Source organism: Lutjanus erythropterus, chromosome 20, assembly GCF_056507025.1.
Source record: "Lutjanus erythropterus isolate fLutEry1 chromosome 20, fLutEry1.hap2, whole genome shotgun sequence".
Taxonomy (NCBI): domain Eukaryota; kingdom Metazoa; phylum Chordata; class Actinopteri; order Lutjaniformes; family Lutjanidae; genus Lutjanus; species Lutjanus erythropterus.
In genome coordinates this window covers 27,827,184-27,852,236 of record NC_139336.1, presented here as the reverse complement: position 1 = coordinate 27,852,236, position 25,053 = coordinate 27,827,184, and the positions used below count along the sequence as shown (strand labels likewise).

The following is a 25,053-nucleotide window of genomic DNA, read 5'->3' as shown; positions in this document are numbered from 1 at the left end:
AAATAAAAGACCCTGTGCAGACTCACGATCATAAAGGCAGACAGAAAAGAAACTATTTAGCCACTTAGCCTGCTTCCTTAGTCCTCTTCCTTAACAAAGGAAGTTTGAACTCACAGTTTGAATTCATGCTGCTTTGTGTTTATTAAATAATTCATTAACGATTTTGCTCCAACATGTACACAGCTTTTGAATACTTTTTAAGAAAATACATCAGGCTTACATATTTTCTAAATATATTCCCAGGTGTTCTAAATGTTTTTAAAAAGTTTTTTCCATTATCATATTTCCTGGAAAATGGTAATTAGTTTGGGTATTTCCAGGAATTCTGCTTCCTGGGATTTCACCCTATCCCACACGCTAAAGAGGAGCAGTATTCAGTTGCAGTCAACAACTTCACCAACACTAGATGCCACTGAATCCTACACACTGGTCCTTTAACTTACATTTCTGCATTAATATAGCGTATTTAACTTACCTAAACCAAACCATGACCTGTTCCTAAACCTAACCAAGTAGTTTTTGTGCCTAAACCTAACCGAACTGCAACTGTCACACGACGTTTCCCACGTGACGATGATGGTCTCGTACTACGAAGGTCCAGTCCGCCTGTTGCTGGTACTCATATGGTGTTTTGATAAATATTCCATCATTTAGATATGAGGATGTGTTGTTATTTGATCCATGCACACACTCTTCACATCATAACCAGACACAGACTCTCGTGTGAGGAGGTGTTGCATTTTTCAAAACACTGCTGATTCAAAAAGGTACGTGACAGAAAGCAGGAGACTGTGGAATCCAGCATGTCCAAACAATAAGCTGCATATCTTTAGTATGTGGTAGATGTTGTTTGAAATATCCGCCTCATTCTCATCCATCCTCTGCTGAGAGAATTCCAGACCTTCTCTTTCCTTTTTTCTCGTGTCTTGTGTGTTGTTATGGGTCTGTGGCCGTGGGATCCTCTGGAGGAAATGCACCGCGGCCTGCAAACAGGCTGAGTCTCAGGCCAAAGAGGTGGGGGGGGGGGGGCAGGACAGGAAGCTCAGATGCTTATATAACAGCCCTATTGAGGGGATTGGTATTTGACATGTCACACGGCAATCTCATCCATCGGCCTTGCACTCTCACCCCCGTCCGCAACCCCTGCTCTCGCATGTATCAGGTTGGCCAGGTCTCAGAGAGGGCGAAGCGTCTCCTGCTACTACAGCGTGTTTGTCTGATGGAGAGACTTGACTTGAACATTCAGACTAGTGGTATGTAAACCGATTTCTGTCTGGATAAATATTTAGACGTCGCCTTTTTTTCCCCCCCACATCCAACAGGTAGTATCAGTTTTTAATTTAATCACCCTCTGAGCCCAGGTTCAAAGGGCCATTTGATGGAAGCCAATGATGTGTGGTTCGCCTTTAAGTCTTGCTGAGATTGAAAAACGATAAGGAGGCTATTAAAGACCTTCCTCCTGTAGGGAGAAACCCCCGTGTTACAGGGCTTCTTGGCCACCAGTAGCAGCAGCCTTGTCGACCCCGCGCGGCTGTATTTATAGAGCGCTGTGGATGAGTCATTTGGCCCGGTGCCCACTCTTCGTTCTCCAGATTTACAGGTCCCCACTTTGGGGAGGGCTGCCTGATTTACGATACACCCCCTCCCCCCCCTCCACCGGCTCCCACCCCACCCCTCTCACTTCCTTCACAGACAAGCAGACACACCATCTTGCCTTCGGCTTCGCTGTCTCACTCGGTTTCATTCGGCCGCTCTCTCTTCTCACTTCTTTCTTAGAAACATGCTTCCTCTGCTCTTTCAGCTCCTTTGTCAGATGTAGAGGAAAGGCTTCCTGAGAGACCGGCCGTAGCCTGACCCTGCCTCTAAGTGCTGCTGACTGCTGTGTCACATTGACCTGCCGTTGACTTCACAAGATGAAGTTTTAGGCGAAAGTTATATGAGGTGGAGGAAGGCAAGAAGCGAAGGAAGGAGGGGCAGAAAACTGAGAGTTGTGGCGAGTGTTTTAGCAGAAACAGAAGGATAAATCTACCTGTGGCACAGAACAAGAACAGATGAAGAGGTGGCACCAGGGGGCCGGCGGTCAGCAGCGACAGCGTGGCTTTTGCTCCCTCAACCTCCAGCTGAGACAGGGGCACATCTTCCTCTGCGCCCCATGGATCTTAACTCCAACCCAGGTCTGTCTCTTTACAGAACAGTAATGAACACTAAAATGTTTGCATCTGGTTTGGACCTTTTCATTACGATAGCAGTGATATTATTAGACTTTGCACTGGCTTTAGTTTCAGTTACGACTGAGGGGAAGGACAGGAAGGATTTCTTACGCAGCTTTACTTGTCTTAAACTTCAGACACAAAGCTTGCAGATGAGTTGCAAAGTGCTCTCTGTTGTGTCTTTTCCATGCATGGTCCATTCATCATGTCAGCAGATGAGTGTTTTACAAGTTACAGTTCAGAGCTTATGTTTATTGCAGCTGTGATCTCGGATAAGCGGTTTATGATGCTTACATTCCTGATTTTCCTGCTGTTGTGGCGACATTGTCACAGCTTCCTTTTTATTTGTCCTCTCAACCAACATCTACAAACAAGCTCTGTATGGATAATGGAGTTACTTCTGACAAAATGTTTTTGATTCTCAACGCAGTGATGTCTTTTCATAGAAGCTCTTCGTGCTGATGTAAATCTTTTGAAGCTTTATGAAGATTCTCCTTCATGCTAAACATGCCATTCATGTTAATTTTCAATGCATAACATGTTCGACATGCTGCAGTTTCATTTACTTCAGATCAGCGACACATGCAGATGCAGACAGACAGATGCTGGAGCACAAAGTAAAGAGCCTTAAGAGTGTGCCACTGATTCAAGAGTACCTGCAAACATGTGGACCTTTGCAGGAGCAGGTCATGTCTGGAAGGGAACCTTTGATTTGTAAAACTCTCTCTTTTTGAGTCTGAAAACCTTACACACCTTGCAAGATAATGATGTTTTAATGTGACATTGCTGTGGATCTGGAAAGGTTTAGGGACAGAAAACATGTAGGGTTAGAGAAAGATCATAGTTTGAGTTAAAATGATCTTTCACAGGTCTGGGATTCCTTTCTAGACACAACACAAAGAGCATGAGCATCTCTGGAGCGAAGTGTTTACTCTACAAAAAGACAACTTTGTAACTTTATTCATTGATTTTGTTTCAATCTGATCATGTTTTGCAGAGAAAATGTTTTCTAGATTTCCCCCTTTTTCCTGACGGACAGATAGCTTTACTTGTTTTGAAAGTAGCTAACTGCTGCTACCTGTAATCACTAGCTGCTCTTAGCTCATTCACTCAGTTTGTTGTGCAGCTAATGTTACGCTCAGCTGAGCCTGATTCTGTTGCCTGCTCACCTTGCTCTGGCGCTGGTGCACATCTTCCTGTCTTCAAAATCTGGAATCTACATTTCCCATGATGCAACTCAACCACCAGCATTTCTGTGAAGAGATGTGGGTATGTTATGCAAGTTGTGGCTAATGTAGCCTTGAGATGTTAGCCTCAAGCTAAGCCTTACGTCTTTCTTACTTCACACCTCCAGATTTTTTTTTTTTTTCATTTTCAAACTTGCAGTCTTCAGCTCCACCTCGAGTGACATCAGCTGAGTCAATTTATCAGATTTAACAAAGCTCCCTGGAGCCACAAAGGCTTTATAAATTCATATATATTTTCCCCAGAAGCAGCAGCACAGCTTAAAATGCGTGCAGAGACTCTGACGTGTGAAATCAGTGGAGGTCCCCTTTAACACTACTCCAATATTCCAGTGAGTGTAAATTTAGGAAATATAGAACCTATGGAGCATCTTATTTTGTGCTAGTGAAGTTATTTCACCTCCTATTGCGTTGGAAATGCCAGTAACCATTTGGTTAATGTGATTGCACGCTATTTGCTGAAATGAAAAGCCATTGTCAGCCACACAGGTGACTCAACAGCAGAGTGCAGAGAGACTCTGCAACAGAAAATGTTCCATCTTTGTGTTTCAGTGCACTGATAATGACATATTAATGAATAAGGAAACATCACATATTTAAGTTAAAGAAAAGGAAGACTAAATACGATGTTTAGCAGTTCCTACATACACAAATAAGTACCAGGGAAATGGTGTGAAAAGGATTTAACCATCGGAGCCATTTGAATAACTTGTATAAGAACATAAGCTTTGAAACCACATATGTAGTTTAAATGCCACCCAGGTGTGGTTGTACTTGATACATAGCTTTAAAAAATCTTGCCAGAGGAAGGAAAATCATTCTTAGCAGAAAAGCATTCTCATAGCTGGGTCAAATTTCACTTTGCTTGGCTGCTTGAGGCAGATAACAGAACAGACTCCTGAATTCATGGCTCCCAGCCTGCCTGTAAATCCATCCCAGTGAAGCTGTTCTCATGCAAAAATCTGAAGCAACAGATGGGAGAGAAATTGGACAGAAGAAATACTGTATGTGTAGAAATGAGATTTCAAGAACTGCTGGTGGTGGTGAGGAGGAAAGAGAAGAGCGGTGTTTTATATGTTTGAGATGTTGAAAACAGTTCATAATATTTTACATGACCACAGTCATAAGCCAAATCCCCTCTGCATCTGCTCGTCTCTCCTCTTATTAAAGCCTGACTTTAGCTGTCGCATCCTGGATGGATCACTGTGGACTCTCTGCGTAAATCCAGTCTATGTGACGATATGAAGCACATCAAAACTAGTGAAACAACCAGACGAGGTGTCTGTGAACCTCATTGTCTAGCAAAGCAAATGATTTGAATGCCAGTTTGTTTTATTCTGTAAAATCTGCTGGTTGAGTTCAACACATCTCTCCCATGACTTGCTTGTGAGGCAGCAAATACTGAATACAGGGGGCAGCAAAAACTTAATGCCTAATAACCATGTAAACACTTAACCTGATTTTATGCTAACTTTTATAATCAGTCTGCCTGTTGTTGCCACTTTTTAGCTAGACTTCAGAAATATTTTCTTATGTTAAGTTCCAGACTTACAGATTAATGCAGTCATTCTATTAGTTTTTCTTTTCAAAAGTGAAATCAAATTTATTTATATATTTATCAATATGCATGCCAATATGTGCACTAAACTGTAGTGATTCCATATATTCACAGCAGTATTTTTCTGTAGGATAATAACCGTCAACGATCCAATTCAAATGTTAGATTAATCTGGAATTACTTGAGAAAAAGTGAGAAACAGTTAAATGTATTTTATAAGATTATAAACATCTTATTTTAACATTAATAATAAAAAAAAATCCACCTAAAACCATCACAAATAAATAATCATAGCCTGTGGGAAAAGGCGGAAAACAAGCACAAAAATTAATCCAAAAAAAGTTGGAAACTGCTGTTTGTAATAAGTAGGGGTGCTTTGTTTCAAAATTTGAGAGCTTAAACACAAAACATTCACTGAGTTTTAGGTGCTGAGACAAAAAGTTACAACCGTCCCTGGTCTCCCCTACTTTATATTTAATTGAGTTTTAATTGAATTTATATTTTAATGTTGGGAAAGTGCAATTCGAGGCCACTTGTGACGTTTTATTGACAGAGACAGTGATATTTGCTGAGCAACCAAGATGCTTCTCCAACTGTGCAAAAAGGAACAATATAATAGTGGCAATTTCTCTGTGGTCAGTATGACCGCTCATGGCTGAAATATGTAAATAAGAATCATATTTTCTTTTGTGCAATCTATATTAAAAAAAAATATTTTAAATGAAAATACAAGCACATTTTTTTAATTCACCAAAGTTGTTGCACATATAGCAGGTTCCCCATTGAACAGAACAAACAAAAGTCCTTTAAAAAAGTCTGTCACTTTATAGGTACCTGTGCATCTTCGAATGTATAATGTGACAACACACCTTAAGATCTTTTATGAGTCACAAAGAGTAAGAGTAAGTAAGAGTAATAAATTGCATTTGTGTTTCCAGCAGATTAGTGGATGGAACCACATTGCATGTGTCAAAAAAGTTCTATTTTGATTAAATGCTTTGACGTATGTAAACACACATCTTACTGCATTATATTATTTAGCTTCCATGTAAACAATGAAGTTGGAATCTCTAATCAGAATAATTTTAATTGGATTGTAGGATGTGCAGGAGAACCTATGGTGGCAGCAAAACTGGCAAAAAAAATGTGAAAGTGCCCTCTGTAGATATAACCATCTCATTCTAAGGTAATGAAAACACAACTGCTCTGATGTTCAGTGATTATACACCAATGAAAACATATTTATGAATATAATTTTGTATATATTCTGCCAATAAATCCCCCTTAATCTTATATGCTGATCACTAAAAAAACATTACTTGTATGTGAGGTACTACTGACTGTAGTTAATGAAAGCTTTATTTATAGCAGGTTTGAACCTAAAGAGAACTGAGCGAACAACATCAGCAAAAGTTCAGCGATGCACTCTCAAACACACAAAGAGCCAACCTCCTGGTCAGCATTTCTCTGTCTCTGCACTTAGATCACCACCAATCTTTTTCTTTGACCCGGCTCGCCTGCACTCCCCCTGCACTGCGTCCCTCTCCGGCCAGCAGCGCTTTGGCCAGCTTTGTCAGAGAAAACAACGAGGATGTGGAGCGGCAACGCAGACAGGACTGCTGCGATGGCCAAAATGAAAACACGCTTATCTTGCCGAAGCTGATGGGCGCTGTCCATTGGCTGTCCAAATAATTGGGCAGTGAGTCAACAGGAAGTTTTATGGTGAATGCCTTCTGAGTTCGCCCATCACGGGAACACACGTCTACGAAAATAACTGGCACAGACAGACACAAGCATTAGTTTATTCAGACCGCTCTGTTCATTGCGCGTACAAATAACACAAATTGGACAAAATTTCAATTGTGCTGCAGGCGATGCACCATTAAAAAACTGTCAAACATGGACTTTAACACAGAAATCCAGGGTTTTTGTCCAGTGTGGTACAAAAAGTCAACATTATTTAAAGTTTTAAACGCACAGCATGTAAAAGACATAATTTGAAGACATTGTGAAGTAGAGTGGCATCATGGGAGTTATCTTCACTTTCAACAACCACGATTGCAGATTAAAATCAACATGACTGACAGAAATCAAAAAATAATGAACAAGGTAATGCTAAAGTTTTGTTCACAATATGTTTTGTTGAGTTTGACGGATGTTATAGTAACTAACAAGCTAGCAACAACTAGCAGGAAACGCTCCACTGCCTTAAATGAACTACAGTTTTCTCTAATTTGAATCATGGATAAAGATGGATGACGCATCATTACTTCCTACAACTGTACAAAAATGAAGCCAAAATATCCCGGATATGAGTGTTGCCACCTTGCACTTGCAATGTCATTGGAGCCAGATTGATCAAGACCGAGGCCGCACACGTTTGACTTCCCGCCTACACACCCCCTTGACTCAACCCCGAGCTGGGCTCAGCTGTCAATCATGACATGAAACCACCGTTTTATAGCATCAGTTATGTTTAATTTTTGTTACCATGACCGCAAAGATCACCTGATTATGAAAGACAATAAAGGTCGACCGCTCTATACAGCAGTTAATGGGAAGTTTTTGCGCATGACCTGCAGGTAAAATTGGATTTTTGGCGCATGCACTAAAGTAAAATTGTGTTATTTGTACACAGATTGATGAGTTATTACACAAAGGCACAGATGCTTCGTCTATAGGAACATTTTCACTATTTTTGCACCAAAATGGTGGCATTCATCTGTGTTCCACCTCATCAGTCACTAAGTGGAAATATGAAGTGGCTCATGCAGGGTGATGATTGATGAATGTCAGATTTATCTCTAGTTTCTATCATAATAATATTCACCTCTCTGACAGGCCCTTCAATCTCCTGAAGCAATTTAGCAAATGAAAATGTTGATTAATGCGTCCATGACACATGACCAGAGTGAATTCATTTTATAATGAAATTATTTCATGTGAATGGAAATCATGGGAGGCATTTTTCTTAAGATCCAGCCGTCAGGATTTTTCTTTTCTTCGCGTCTGTCTGGTTGAAGATCTTCCTAACCCACAACATATCCAGAGCTCACACGCCAAAGTCCAGACTCGAGCTATTTCCGTTTCATGTTTTATTCCTTTGGTTCTCATGGGGAAAGACTGACTAAGTTGCTCTGCCTCCAGTTCACACAATAAAGCAGAAGTCAGGTTTCTATAACCCCGTCTGGAGAGTTCAAAGGGCTTTCCTAAAGGCCAGGCTGACTCAACCTACCAATTTCAGCTGCGGGGAGTGCAGGTGTGCATCTGCCCTGAAGCCCTCATAAGCGCTGAAAGGTGATATTAGAAGGTATTAGTGAGCAGAGCAACAGGTATTTTGTCAAGTCCACTCCTTGTTTCAATCTCTGGTGTGGATAAAGGGAGGTTCACTCCCTTCTCTAAAAAGCCAGGATGTTTGTCTGTGTCTTTTCCTTCCAACATGATTGTTACTGGATGTTTTATCTTTTCTTTATCTTAGCAATTAAGATGGAGGCCGTGACATCGCAAACATTTGTTAGCAAAGATGTCGACTGGATTGAGGTGCATGACATGTTATCCTGCAGAAAAAAAATCTACTTAAATCTCAGGCTTTTCTCCATTAAACTGTTCATACTTGTTCCACTTGTGATCATATCTCACTTCCCCACACTATATGCAAGTGTCAGTTGGATGTCCATTACTGTTCATTTGACCTTTCAATACAAAAAATTGACTATTCTTTCCTTGTTTTAGTTCAGTGCCGCAGTGAATTTCTATATCAGCCCACAATGAGGCTCATGTTTCACCTGCGCTGTCAGCAGCCCAGCAGGAGAGACATAAGTAGGACACACATTTACTTTTTTTGACTGTGTGGAAATTGGATGTTTACAGATGATGATGAAGAAAGACGTTAATGAGAAAGTCCCACGTCCCAACACACCACGGAGTGTCTCTCCTGCCTGCTCTTGCCAGCAATGTTTTTGACAAGGAATAAATGTCCAGATTTACAAGACGGCACAAAAGATGAATAATTCGCCGTGGCCATTTCACTTCCCTGCTCTATATGCAAATAAACACGTTTGCAAAAGGTGCTGTTTTTGGCTGACTAATCAACACGCTAGGATGAACAGAAAATGTTTTTTACACAACGAAAGAAAAAACTTAATGTGTAACATTTGCCGAATTTACAAAATGGCTCAAAAAATTAAGAATTTGTTGTAGACAGTCTTTTACAAAGTTTGTTAAGTTTCTCTTCACTCAACAACTCTCAAAACTGTTCGTTTTTCAAAGGGAGTTTGGGGATATTGCGTTCAGGGGTGCAACCAACTTTTATTTTCATCGTTTATTAATCTGTTGATTATAAATCGAGTAGTTGTCTTGTCTATAAAATGTCAGAAAATGGTTAAAAATATCCACCAGTGTTTCCCAAGACCCAAGATAATGTCCTCAGATGTCTTGTTTGCCTCCAACCCAAGGATATTCAGTTTACTGTAATAAAGGAGTAATATAGCAGAATAATAATCACATTTAAGAAGCTGGAATCAAAGAATTTGGACTTGCTCAAACCAATTAATCGTGTGTTAACAAACCAAACATTCGCCGCTTATTTTGGCAGGTAGAAGAGCCCAAAAATGTCATTTGCATTTCAGTGAATCACATGATGAACTTACAGGACGTCAATTGAGTGGGCGATTCTTCAGTGTGGACTAAGACACATACGCGTACACACTGCTAAAGGAATGTGGTCACATGCGGCCCAGACCGCCTCCAAACGTGGTCTGAGCCATCGGACCTCAATGCAGCTTCAATTTGTCTCAGAGCTGTCCACTTGTGATCCGATCACCCAGGAAGCATGTTAATACCTGGTGTAAACAGGCTCTGTGAGGCTTAGCACTGACAACATCCTGTATCTAAATTGAAACAAATTTGGATATCAGGCTAACATGGCGGGAGATCATTTGTTTTGGGTCTCAGAGTGCACACAGAGTGTGAATTCCTGGCATGCACAGCATACAGATTTACAGTCTCTTGGCCATGAGACTTGTCGAATTGGTGATTTGTCACAGTGAGATATGTTTACATAGCCGTAAGGATGCCTACATGTTTCACACAGACACACAACATCACGTGCATGTTACAACACACACACGCAGCATAGAGATGAAAATACAAACACTCATTCTGTCAGATATATTGCAGCCCAGCATATAATGTATATCTGTTTGCTTTAAGTGCATCTGGCTGTACATGAAACATAAATTATCTGACAATATGGGGATGCTACCGGACTAAAAGCGCATTAAAAACTAGTGTCAAGTTGACTTTAAAGAGCTCAGCTGTGGAGCCGCTCGAGATTTTCCTCTTGGATCTGCATGTGCTGCACCTTTCCAGAAGCCTCCTCTGAAGTATCATTCTGCCTGTATCACTGATGTAACGCTTCAGCCTCACAGCATTGCATGCAAGCGTTCAAGTGACAACAGCTGCCAGCGCTCACCAAAACTCAACACTCCTAACATTTTAATGGGATATTAATCCCCCGCCAGTCGGTAGTCGCTGGAGCTGTCAGTGGTCTAAATGGTTCACTCGTAAGGATTTTGGTATTTTAACAAACCTCAAAGTGTTGTCATGCATGCTTTAAAGATGTTTGGAATTAGTCTAGAATTAATCTCACGTTATACTGCAAGTCACCCCTGAAATAAATAGGTTGAACAGAATGTTTGTGGTTTCGTACCGATGGCTGAGAGCTTCCATAAATGTCATTTGTGATTTTTATTTACAGTCATCAGTTTTTGGCTTTAAAACCTTTAAAACCAGGTGAAATGTTAAGAGATTATTCTGTTGTTTGGTTGCGTGTTTTATTCAAGTTGACTGAACTTAAAATGTCTATAACACTTCAGAACTTTTTCTACCTTTAAGTCTTTTGACTTGAAATGAGTCGAATAATTTAATCAAATCAATAAATTTAGTTTCCAAAGAAACATGCATATAAGCAGATTTCCCAGCAAACATGGTTTAAAATAAGTCATGTTTGCTTGTTTTCATAATGAAAACCATGATGATGGTTCGTATTTAATTAGATTGAAAGTTGATAAACTATAATAAATGTTATAAGTGAAGGTTTACTCAAGATTTACAAGATTTAATATCTTAAGCTCATTGAACATGTTTTCCCAAGTACAACTGAATTAATATCAAGTTTATTCAACTAAAGAAGTTTATTTGTTTTGAATTAGTCAACAATTATTTGAACTTGTCTTGTCGTTAAACTTTTAAGGCAGCCTGGACACCAACTTTTTTAAAGTTAAAACAAGTAGTCAGTTTTTACAGTGTACTCTACACTCTGTACAGTCATTTTTCAAACAAAACATAGTTAATTTTAGAGTGTTTGATTCAAATGTCCTGCCCTGAAGGCTGCCCCTGGTTTCTATTTCAGTGAAGCATAAACACCAACTTTGGGAAACTTGAAACTCTCCTTAGATACATAATCCATCATAGTAAACATGACGTAGATCTACTGTATTTTCTTGTTATTGATAAAAGAAGATGGCATCATTTGAAAGACACTGTGTTTGTAGTAAATGGGCTCAAATTTTTTTAAAAATCAGGTACAATCCCTCAAAATGCACCAGACAAAACTGCCCAAGTCACTTTTACCTCTGTGTTAGTCACCGGCCTTTATAATTATTTTGTCAACTTATATTCCAACGGCCGCTCTGGACTCTAAGTGAAGTCTGAGCCGTGTTTCCTTTTCCTAAAAGTTGAAACTGATTCCCCTTACATAATGGTATATTTACAGCAGCCTTGGCAGGACACACAGACATAGCTCTTTATTTAGTTGGCATGAAATCAGAACAGAGACACTTGGCTTTTTGACAGCCCTGTGACCTCCATGAACGGACTGACCCATTGCTTCCCCGACTGTCCTCATGACAACTCATTAAAGCTCTGCTCACTCATACTACTCAACAGCTGCCTTTGACTGGTGCCGTTCACTCCCCTTTGTGTGAGAACAGAGGAGTGAATGTACAGTGACTCAATCACTTGTTTTTATCAAGGAGGATGTTTTGAGATAGATTTTTGAACTTAAAGATTTGCATTGTTGTGGCTGAACTTGTGGCCTCAGAACCATAAATGGTACAAAAGACGTGGACATAGCCACTGTGACGTCACCCATTGATTCGTTTTTAAGCCTCGAATTTGATTTTTTCATGATCTTGGTTTAGCAGTTAACGTAGCTTTGAGCCATTAGCTTCAAGCAGAGGTAAGTTGTGGGCTACAGAGGTCTTTTAAGACCACTTTTTTGTTTTCATTTTCAGAATCGTAGTCTTCCGACCCAACCTTACTGTGACTTTGTCTTTGTTGGGCATCTCAAAATAATTTCACAGCTATTTAAATGTAGCAACTGAAACAATAAACTCATTAGGAAACTGTTTACTGAGTAATGCATCAAGTCAGAAGTAGGGTCATTTTCCTATAAACTTCTTTACAAACAGACTTCTTTGTGCAACCAGTGGATTCGCCCCCTGCTGGCCATTGGAAAGAATACAATTCTACATTGGTTTCACTTTTCAGACCCAGAAGCTACATGAATTTCTTTTATACGGTCCATGTTCACAACTCAAGTAGTCAAGGTATCATGTTTGCCTTTCAGCACAGAGAATTTAGAGCTGATGTGGCCATTATTCTCCATTTCTTGGTGCCATGATTACCTTCTCCCCCATGGGCACCTGTAGAGGGACAGTAGAGCCAAACAACCCTCGTCCCCTTTGACCTCACTGCTCCCATTCACTCTGTTACTCATTCAGCATCACATGGTAATGGATAGCCGTAGTAACTCTATGGAGTCTGTGTTCTCCACCAGACAATGTCTTTGGGGACTCAGGTGGAGGCTAATGTTGTGGTGTCTGCCTAAAGATTATGTCGATTGACAGGCGAGGACCACCGTGACACCAGGAAGAGAATTAGCCAGCGATACCTTACGGGGGGTCGGGTGAAACAGGACACTCACCACAGGACACCCACCACAGATACATGGAAAGATATAGCTGCAGATATACACCAGGAGACTGTGCAGCATGACGGGTTTGAAAGTTTATAGTCAGTTAAAATGATTGTTTTGAAATTTCTAACCCTTTCGTATATAAAATGTCAGAAAATAGTGAAAAAAGCTCCACATCTGAGTCTAAGGTGACATATTCAGGTTGTTTGCTTTGTCCAACCAATAGCAGCCTACAAAAATCAAAGATATTAATCTTCCAATAATTGCAAAAGATCCTCACAAAATTAGTAAAATTATTTGATTATCAAAATAGTTGCAGAATAACTTCCTAATAAACCAGTAATCAACAGTCAGATAGTAAACTAATCAGTACTTGATGACATTTCCCATTTTCGTGTCATACGACACGCAATACTAATTGTGGTTACTTAGTTTGCAAAGAAATGTCTTGTGTTAACTTGGAAATTTTCCTCCAACTTTTAAGATATTTCTTGGTCAATTATCATATTATTAAACATCATTATATATTTTTGACATTATTGGTGAATTCACAATGGACAGTGGACTGTTTTCTTTTAGAGATAACATGTTTTTTATTCCATGCATTTGTCTTTACACCCTCCCGTTAAAACCTGGTGCCTACATTACCCACAATGCAACACGGCAGCATCGACAGTTTGGTTGAGTGACAGTAATGTACCCTTGAGCTGCTAACCCGAAGCAGCAATGAGGAGCAGCTAGAAAGTTTTTCTTAAGCTCCAACTGACACTGACTCACGTGACGTCACTTGAGGCACAAAAACTTAAGTAACTTAATGAAACTTTTCTCCTCTTTTTTCCCTCTTTTTTTGTGTTGTCTTTCTCATTAGGTGTGGCTGCCTTTTTTTTAAAAAAATAACAAGTTGCAAGGGAAAACAGTTTTGCTGTCAATTAATTTTCACTCACTGAACTGTTTGACTGTTTACTTCATTCAGCACAATTCACTGTACTCTAACTTTGTCTACATTAGTTTCACTTACTTACTAAAGTCAGCAGCAAGTGCTTGATAGTTTAAATAAATTAGTTACTTCGGTTGACAAAAACAAAATATTACATCACCAAAAAATTAAAAGAATAATTGAAATGATGTAACATTGTGTCCATGTGTTTATGTACCCTCAATACTGCCTAAAAATCACATTAAGTCTGATCCTGATGAAGGCTCTTGTCGGTCAGTCGGTCTGTGTTTTATTTAACTTTGTCTAGTCATTGACCAATAAAGGCTTTTTAAATTTTTTTTTTTGGCTGCCTTGGATACTTCTTATGTTTGTCCACCAGCACTTTACAGATTTTTTCTCACAGCGCAGATAAACATATTTCTCGTTATTGCTCCATATTAAGGCTCATTTGATTCTTATTTGATTCCTCACGCGTAAAGTCAACATAACATCATTATGTTCTGACCAGTTTGTGGTTCAGATGTTAACAAAGCACTGGTGTGTGAATGGGACATCTCATGTTTGCTTATGGGGTCGTGCCCCGTGTCAAACCGGTGGCCTTTTTAAACCCCAGGCCTTCAGAGGGATCTTTCTATTGTTCCCATTACAGTGCTGGAGAGAAGTATGTGTGGGTGTGTGAGTGAGTGGGTGTGTGTACTCCCCAACCCCCTCTTCAAACCTCACCCTCCCTCACCTCCCTCACCTCCCTCCCCTCCTTCCCTTTCTCTTTCACACCCGCTCAGCTGTGCTCACTCACTCATTCTGAGCCAGGCCAAAAACTGGCAGTCAGGAACTCCCGTCCTCAAGTTAACCCGCCGGGACTTTGTCACCCATTCAGGGAGCTTCTTTTCTGGAGTGTGGAGGAGACATGGAGATGGTTCATCACGTGATTCATAGTTTACCTCAGTATGGATTATCTGACTTACTATCCTCACATCAAGGTAACAATATCAGTGCTTTATTTGATTATTTAGAGCCTGTCGGTAGCGTTGTATGTGCATTTCAACTAAAATACAATGGATGTATTTCTCTAAACACGCACTAATGTCTTTAATTCAAACTTCTTGTTGCACAGCTGCGTTTTGCAGAGGGATTAGATCATCTGGAGATGATATCACTCATGAATGAAACCCTGTGAACGAGGAAAAGGGAAATAGCGATGATTTGTTTTTCCACTTTTAATCCTCGTCATCATTCTGTATGAATTTCAGCTTGGCTTGTCGCTTGTCTGTGAGTGTCTTCCTGCTCTGTTGGAGGTATTTATGATGTGTGGACTTCTGAGAAGACTATCATTAGACACAATATTGAATCTCAACTTGCCCCTGCTTGCATGCAAACAAGAAGACTCTTGCAGACAACAGAGAACAGACACTGATGTATTCATTTAATCTTCCACCGTACACACACACACACACACACACACACACACATACACACACACAAACACACTGGGAGAACTATGACACATATTTTTGTCATTTAAAGCTAAACAAGGTAGTTACAGTGTCTGCATTGTTTTCGGGGCCAGCAGCAGCTGCTTCCTGAACTTGGCAAGCAGCACAATCAAAGTCTGGAAGAACTTAACGTTTTAAACAAGACTCCCACAAACTGTATTCCACTTTTGAATATCTTATTTTTTAGGTCATATTTTAAAACTTTAACGCCCACTCCCTTTTTGGGCAATGTCTGCCTAAACAAGACCAACGGATCATTTTTCACTGTTAAACCCGTGCAGTGAGGTAAACACAAGGTTTTCATGGGTTGTCATACAGTTGGTCTGCATTGGATGAAATGAGACGCCTTGTTTTTTAAAGGTTTAAGTCGTATACTGAGTATTGATTTAGGGTTAGGGAATATATTTCTGAAAACACACTTGTTCACTTTCTGAACAAAAGTAAGATGAGCAGACTGATACCATTTTCATATCTGTTGTTAAAGGAGAAGGCTGTTGCTACAGCCAGGAGGCAGTTAGCTTAGCTTAGCTTAGCTTAGCTTAAAGAGGAGGAAACAGATAGCCTGGCTCTGTGGTGAGAAATAACAAAAACGGAAGTTTAAAAGCAACAACTTGTACTTTTAAGGTGATTTATATCTCAGACTATTTCCTTGTGCTAAGCTAAGCTAACTTTATCTTGCCTGTAGTTTCATACAGAGTGCTACAGGGATGAAGTATTTTTGTAGGCCAACCCACAAGTTAGCATCACTCTGGTTCCCTCCACAAAAAGCCAATGGCATTTTTCTATTGGATTTTGGCTAATGCAGGAAATAAGGTCTGTGGCAAACAAAAGTTTAGGATATTTACTCATTTTGTTCAGCAAGATAATCTTCACAAATGAACAGCAACAACTTTTATGATTTTTTAAAGTGTAAATGCAATCGCCAGAAGGAAAAAGGTAACGTTAGGCTACAAACAAATAACATCACGGTTACATGACTTCAGCATCCACCACCATTAAGTTTGGCGTGATGACATTTATCAACTCTTTACTCTCATTTAGCCACATAGCAGCACCTTTTTTAAGACACATAAAAGCTTCAACAGGCTAAAAATCTATCTGAAGTTGAACATTTCACACATTATATTCTGTTAAGAAAATTGTTTACTGGCTTTAGTTTCATATCCAGAGGTCCAGCGTGTAAAATTACGGTGATCTAATGGCAGAAATGGAATATAATATTCAGAAGTATGTATTTATTAGTGTAGAATCACCTGGAAATTGCTGTTTTTTGTTCTACAGAGGGCGCAGGTCCTCTTCCATGGAGTCTGCAACATTGCACCACCATGTTTCTACAGTAGCGCAGAGCAGACAACACAGGCTCTGGATAGCACCTTTCATGTTTTTCATGTGTTTCCTGGCCACTGCTACATGCTTGGAAGGAGAGGGTAAAACGAGGTGTTTGCAATCTTCAAGATCACTGCTAGATAAATCTTCCAATTGGGTCCTTTTAACAGAAAGATTTGTTAGTGGTTTCAATCCTCTCATCTAACTGAGGAAGAAAGAGAATACATGTAGTCCCCAATTATTCCTTTTATTCCTTTTTATTATTCCTTTCAGCAAAACCTCACAAATCTAATCAGTGCATAGAGTTTATACTGTATTTTCATAGTCACATAACTTTTTATAGTACTAGCAGCCTATGAAATTTCTACATCCAGTGGTAACACTTGATGGTGAATGCTTAATACTCTCACATCCACAAAATTAAACCATTTATTCAGTGATCTGTCATCCAGTGCAGCGCTATACGTGTGGTTTGAAAGGCTGCGTGTTGTTTTACAGGACTGACTCACAGAGGTACAGGTTCAGACTGAAGAGTATCGGGGCTCCAGGTATTTGTGAGCAATTACAGCACAGTGGGATCCTTTGTTGTCGCCCACCTGTTTTGAGCCATTAGTTAAAGGCTGGTCTGCAGCTGGGTTTGGCCACTTATTAAGGCCGGTGGTCAGAACTGGAATGAACAGTTGTTAGCTCTTTGCACTCAACCCGACTCACATAGTAATTATGACATACGTACAAAAGACGGCTATAAATAATATAAAAGTTAAGAGATACTTTAATATGATGCATATGATATCTCATTTACCTAGAGGTGTGTTATTAATATGCTTTATGTAATAAAGGAGGATGCATACCATTCATTTTAGCAATGTCTTTCCATTGTTTGGACCGTATATAGTTTTGAGGTTGACTGTATTAAAGGGAGAATTAAGATTTTTTGAAGTGGGGTTGTATTCATCCATAGTCATCGTATTACCTACAGTAGATGAGAGGAAGCTAAGTAATGTACTGCTGCAGCAAAACGTATTTTAGCGTAGTATTTTAGCCACCTATAGAGGTCCCCCGCCCAAAAAAAACAATATCAGTTTAAGTGTATGTTAAATTTAGAATATTTTCACCACTTTATCTTGCCGTCAGACAGTATTTTCCCACAGGAAACCACCGTTATATGACCAACCAATACCAACCAAATTCCATAAGCAAAATCAGTCTTTTTACCTCTCAGAATACTGGAGTTGCTGGTCTGCTGCTGCTTTGCCGTGTTAGTTTGTTTGTGTTATTGTGTGACTTCAGCATTTTAAAAGGTTAGGTCAGATTCACTGAGTCACAGGAAAACTCAAGCAAACTAACCAACTGAGGCAACAGTACACTACCAACTCCTGTACTGTACTGTGAGAGGTAAAATTACTGATTTCATCCATGGAGTTTGGTTGGTTTGGAGAGAGGGATATTTGTCCTATATAACAGCGGTTTCCTGTCAACAAAGGCTGTCTGACAGGAAGGTAAAGCAGTGAAAATATTCTAATTCTAACATGCACTTCAGCTGATAATGAGTTTTTTGGGTGGGCCTTTTTTAAAAATATGTTTTGCTGCTGACCCTGTCCACAGTAGTTCATATTCCTGCTGCTTCTCCAAACTGTTATCATGCTAACCTCCATCTAGGTAATACACTGACTATCAGTAAGTATATCAGACAGCCCTACTTCAAATAGTAGTGAACTATCCCTTTAAAGTAGTGTTTCCAGTATGTAAATAGCAGAAGTTAATAGAAATAAAGTTGTCGTTTTAGTTGATGCTCCACCGAGGAAAATATTGTCAATGGAGTTACAGTTGAGAATTGACAGGGTGTGGCGTTTTCTGTTCTCCCGAACTTTTTTATCAAGTTTCAAGGTGAATAAGGAATCTCGATCTGTGTTCCTTCTTTAATACAAGCTGCCCTCTGAAGTCTGCACGCCTCTGTAAAGCTGACAATTGTTCGCCGCTGAGTTTCTAAAACTTTGGAGCAGTGTGCTGGAGCGTGGTGAATCGGGGGAATTGTGACAGCTGTCACGGTTGTCTCTTCAGGTACAGTCGCTCTATTTGTGAAGCTGCTCGACTGTCTCTGGCAGCGAAACTCCTGCTAGGATTGGTCTCATTTAAGAAGCGTTGATTGAGGGATTTTTTTTTTTTTCCAGTCACACTATAAGCAGTCTGAGAGTTGTGTGCTGGAGAATAATACTTGCTGGAAGCTAAAGAATCTGCTGAAGGAAAGCCTCCAGTCATTTTATTTACTGGACAGATAAGTTGAATTTACCCACAGGTGACAAGATGACGTTTGAGTGTTTTATCTTTCTGCAGTTAATGCTTAATTGGCTTAAATCTTTACGGCTGTGAAAGTCGCACACCAGGGATTGGAAAGCTAATATTTGTCCAATTTTCTCTGATCATCTGCTTATCTGGTGTTGTTTTAAACCTGAAGACAAATCATTGACTGACCTTTCTTTGTCAGAGATCAGGAGACAATGCTACGTTATCTGGGAATGTTGTGTGTTTGTGATTGGGCTGAACAAAAGTCTCCAAACAATTACCATTTGTGCAATAAAAGATTATTATTGCATTTGGCTACGGAGAGATCCCATAGAAAAAAATAACACTTAGAAGAGATCATCTTTGCCAAGTATGCAAATGGAACACCATTCATTAAAGCTCAGGGCAGTTTACAGCACTTATGTCATACACTAACTAATGATTCAATCATTGCAGCTGCTATTGGAGTCTGTTCTTTATAAACCCCTTTGCTCTTAGTCACAAACATGAGGCAAGCCACTTGGCTGAAAGCTTCCTGACACATTTCTGCCAGACGGTAAAAGTAACTGTCTGGAAATGCACACAAAGACAGACAGTGTTATTTTGTTGTCACTTGTATTGTTATCCTCTAAAGTAACTCTGGATTCAGTTTGACATGAAGGTCAAGAGCCTGAGAAATGATGTTTATCCATCTGCTGAAACCAATATTTGTCTGTTTCAGTAGAGGTGATTCTGTCGCTATATTTGCACAAGATTAATACTTAAGAAGATTAATACTAATACAGGTTTCAGGGCTACAGATGGATGCATAGATAGCAAATGACAATATTACTTAGTTATCGTAAAATATCGGACCAGCTCTCTCACTAAATTGTTTGCTAGCTAGCTAAAAAGTTAACAAAACATTACACTGTTTGTTAGCTAGCTAAGAATATAACAAAATGGTACATTGTTTGTTAGCTAGCTAAAAAGTTAACAAAATGTTACATGTTTGGCTAGCTAGCTAAAAAGTTAACAAAACATATTGTTGCTAGCTAGCTGAGAATGTAACAAAACAGAGGTTAACTAAACAGTACATTGTTTGCTAGCTAGTTAAAAAGATAACAAAATTGGAAAAATTTTGCTAGTTAGCTAAAAGGTTTGGAGCTTTAGTTTAATTCAAACTTCTGATACTGTATATTTTTTAACGTTCTTTAATCACCACAGAAACAAAAGGTAACTGCTTAAGTGTGATAAGGTCGACCAGGTTGATTGGCATTGACTGCTGTGGCTTTGATTAATGGATTAATAAGTGTTGTCTATTGACGGTGGCTGATCAGGCTCATTATTAGCTAACTGTACTTGCTTTCTAGCAGTGGTATGTGGTAAAATGTTGCCTTTGTGTGTGTTCACTGCTGAAAGTACAGAACAGCTTTACTGGTAATGGTTTCAGGCTGGCAGTAAAACAGGAATTTTCTTGCCATGCATCTTGCAGCCCCACTTTTAACTATAGGCGCCCATGATGACAGTTTCAAGGGTTATGTCCAGAAAGTGTCCTTGTGCTAAGTAAGTTTGACATATCGCCTGTCTTTATAACCTAAGTGGCCAGTTCAGCCACTGTGGAAGAAAGCGGAGCATCAACAGGAAATGGCAGGAGGAACAGGAGTGTGTTGTAAGAGCCATGGTATGCTGTATAATCCTGTTGCACGCTTGTTTAACAGCTTCACAACCGTCGTTTCCAGAAGGAAACGCTGTCTCTCCATGCGAGTAGTGGAAACACAGGCTGGATTGATTTTAAACGTGGACAAAAGCACTCACAGGGGAACCAGGGAATCACAATTACTTTGCATGACAATCAATGCAAACAATGCTGTCAGGGTGGAGATGCCTGTGGCTGAGAAACATTGGCGTGCCAGATTGGCCAGTGGGACTAATTGGCGTCACTGGTGTCTGTCTGACAGATTCACTTCAGTGCTCATCACACCAATCAAAAGTGTACATTAGTAAGATTTCTGAGTAAAATGCAGGACAAGAATTCCAAAAATTTCATTTAAATGTGTCATTTTCTTGATACTGGTGCGTCATCATCATTATGATTATTATTATTATTACATCAGACCAGGTCAAATCATTTTTTTCTTGTACTTTATGATGAAAATCAGGTTGGTTGTGTTTGTATTAGAATATTTTCTGAGCAGGTTCTGGAAATTGGACTGGAAAATTGCATGTTTTGCAGCAAAGTGTATTTTCCCACGCACTGCCTCATAAATTACTGCAGAAATAGCCTGCACCTGCTGTGACATGGAAACCTGAGATGTCAGTTGTAGCTAAATAGACAGAAGACTTCCTCCATGTAGTACAACAACATGCAAGGAATATATCATTATTTTTACATTTGATTATTGCCTGTTACCTATTTAAGCATGCATATACTTTTTAAAAGTTACATTTATGTCTTTTATGTTATTTTTTGTCAGTAACTTTCATAATCGAAGTGTTTGAAATGTAACAGATCTCTAGCTCCCTGTTACAAATGAAATAAGTAATGTAACTATTTTAATTACTTTATCAAAGCTTATTATATTTGATTACTTTTTTATCACTGTTGAAAAAAATCTTTTAAACTGGTCAATAAAGCTGAAAAATCCTAAAAACATCAATTTAAACCAGGCAGCTCTGTCACCTCACAGCGTAATTTTATGTGACTGCGGTTCCATTAACTTTTAGACAAACAAGCATCAGACTCTGCTGCAATGTTAGAGCCCTTTTCTTATTTCATAAGGAAAATATTGTTGAATTTCCAGCACCAAAAGGCATTATTCTCTGACAACATGGTGGCCCACCTTGGCAGATGAGAGGCTATGCAAATTCAAACAAGAGAACCAATCAAAAACAACACATGCATACATGCTCAATAAATGGAGAAAAAGAAAAAGAAAGCTCTTGTAAGCCATCCTACCCTTGCACTCCAGACTTTCCCAACAACCCGAGGTCTTCCAGAAATATGCCTGTAGGGCAAACGGATACAAAGCATAAGATGTATATTTGTAATTGTATGTGTATTTATTGTCATATAGCTTTTTACAGAAAGTACAGGCATGTGTGCATTTTCTACAGGAAACTGCACTGATCAGTTGATATTACCTCTTTTAATTTGAGTTTACTTGATCATTGTTTTCCACATTTCCAAAGTTTTTTTTTTTTTTTAAGTGTTTGCACGTTATTTTGAAGAGGAAAACAAAAAAATAACTATGCCCACATGTTTGTGAGCCATTTCTAAAGATATACAGTGCATTTTCAGTTGGAAGCAGGGGGCCTGGGGCTGACTGACCCGGGACCCTGAAAAAGCTTGTTACGGCCCTGCGCGTCGCGGTCTCCCTCTCACAGTGAACACACCAACACATCGATACTCTCTTCCTCTCTCTCTCTGAATTAAATCATTATTTATCAGCCGCTGAGGAGTTTGTTACGCGCAGGACTCGGGGTTAAAGACAATTCAAACGTGAAGTCTTTAAGTGTTTGTTTGTTTTTTTGTTTGTTTGTTTTTTGGAGCGGAGGAGCTGAAGAACAACTCACATGTGCGAATGTAAGTGAGCTGCACGTTTACCGGCTGCTGCTCAGCGCTTCGGCTCGTTTTGTTGACAAATTGCATCGCTGAAAATCTGTTGCACGTCGCGGCTGAGATGACTCGGAGGGTGTGAATTAAAGGTGAGCTGAAGCTGAATCTTTGCTTGCGAATCATTGCAAAACGTTTAAATATTTGCAGAAATGGTTGCATCGGTTTTTAGGCGGATTGCGTTGTTTTGCAGTGCTCAGGTTTAAAGATGACGGAGTGATTGAAGTGGATCAATGCTGTGTACTCCATGTGAAGTGTAATTAATGAGAGCTGTAAGGCTGAATCAATAGCGGGTAGTGACTAATCACTGGATTAGGAGCAGAGGGCATTAAGCCTGCTGTTAAAAGGAAGAGCTTGTTTCCTGGACATACATCACAATATGGGTCAAAACTTCAACTGCAAGCTTTAATTAGGCAACCTTACTGTTACTGCAGGCACAGGAGGGATGGACTGTAGTGGCTGCAGTGATGTTAGGAAACCATAAAGGCAACTTTCATCTCCATTTTTCCAGTATTGTGCAATGTATGAATGTTCACATTTAAAGATCCAGTGTGAAAGATTTATGGGGATTTATTGGCAGAATGTGGCAGAATATTCATGAGCATGTTTTCATGGCTGTATAATCACCTGAAGATAAGAATTGTTGTGTTTTTGTCACCTTAGACTGAGTTGTTTATGTCTACAGAGGGCGTGGGTCCTCTTCCATGGAGGCTGCCATGTTGCTGCACCGTGTCCAGTAGCCTATGGACGAACCAAACACTAGCTCTAGAAACAGCCTGATGTGTTTTTTTTTTTTTTTTTGTCAAAAGGTTTGCGGTCACCACACATTCTCCTATACTCTCGGGAGGGGAGGGTGAGGCAAGGTCTCTGCAGTCTGCAAACCCACCACTAGATGGCACCAACTCCTGCTCACCGCTCCTTTGAAAATAACAATCTCATACTCATAATGGATTATGGTGCAGAAAAAACATCACAAATTCTACCATATATGTATACCACAAATTCTATATTTAATGTCTTATTTAAGGATGCAACTAATGACTGATGAATCTGCTGAAAATCTCAATTTATTATCTAAATCTACAAAATGTCCTCTATCTAATCTAACATTACTTATTAGCATGGATATTAGCAGCATATTTGCTCTTTATTAGTCATTACAAAGCACTTATTAAGTTATTCTGCATAACTATTTGGTCATTAATGAAGAGTTTTCCCTCAGTAACCTTCTAACTATTGATGGTAAATAAAGACGTTGTTGCATGAATTACAAGAATAGTCATAAACCTGGTCTGTTCTTATGTAACAAAACTACTTCTTCCTTATTTAACCTTCACTTAAGAATAGGGTCTGTTAAGTGCAGTGGATGTGTGTTATAATGGATTTACTAAAAATTATGAAACTCTAGTGATATATTTATGAACAAGACCTCACCAAAGAATGAGTTAGATAGAATTTAAAGTTATTTGGAAACTATATACACGTGTAGCTTTGTGTCTGTGTATGAGAACAGATCTATTTATTAAGTGTTATTAAGGGAGAATGACTATTCTTGTGGTACAACCATTTTATAAGGCCTTAACCACGCACAGCATATTAAGATTGTAATTACATACACATCAGCTTTCTTACTTAGTATCAATAAGCAGTAATTAGGAGGTTACTGAAGGAAAATTCTTAGTCAGTGGTTGTAGAACGTGTTCATGTAAAAAAGGCATTAATAAGCGCTTTATAATGACTAATAAAGATTCAGTATGCCCTAATATGCATGTTAATAAGCAACTAGTAAATGGTTAATATGTATTCCTTAATATAAAGTGTTACCATGTCTTCAAGGGGATTATTGTGTCCAAATAAAAGTCCAAAACCCAAAGATATTCAGTTCTGCAATAATACAAAACAGATACAATCAGCAGAAGTGTTGCAGATTAATTGATTGGAGCGATTGGGAAATTCTGAGTGAAAGTAATGTTGAGGTTAAGACAGAGCAAAACACTGAATATAAGGCAAACAAACTTTCTTTAAATAGGAAGAAGAGTGGGTTCTTCCAGACTCAAAAAACGCACTAAATCACTACCTGCTGACACATGTTATTAAGCCCACGAGGTGAGGCACAATGCTAGAAACAAGCTGTTACGGATTTCAGCCTAAAGTGATAATTTTACCTGCTTCATGAGGTGAAACTACAGACCATAATAGTACACTGTGCAGTCCACAGGGTTTTTTATGTCGCAAGAGGAAGCAACATGACCCCGAATATCTGAAATTAGCTCCAGTTACACTTTTACTGTATACTGACCTCTATTTCTTTTTTACTTTCTCAGACATATCGGCTGCATCTACTGCAGGTTCGTTATTCTACACGTTTAGCTGTTTGTGAAGGGAGCCCAGTGGATAAACATGAACATGTAGAATGCCACACAGGGCAA

At 39.3% G+C, this 25,053-nt stretch overlaps 1 protein-coding gene across 5 annotated transcripts in view; it reads left to right on the top strand.

The window, feature by feature from the left end:
• arhgap24 (Rho GTPase activating protein 24) overlaps window positions 1–25,053 on the top strand; it is a 103,319-nt gene that overhangs the window by 56,818 nt on the left and 21,448 nt on the right. Inside the window, exon 1 of one of the 5 annotated variants that reach the window (XM_084745324.1) lies at window positions 1,719–2,174. The exons of 2 other annotated variants lie outside the window; for them this stretch is intronic. In XM_084745324.1, the coding sequence (XP_084601450.1) occupies window positions 2,153–2,174 (22 nt within the window). In that variant the 5' untranslated portion in view covers window positions 1,719–2,152. Of the gene's footprint in view, window positions 1–1,718; window positions 2,175–14,741; window positions 14,908–22,566; window positions 22,717–25,053 lie in introns of those variants that run through there. 2 more of the 5 variants (XM_084745323.1, XM_084745325.1) reach the window with 2 other exon arrangements.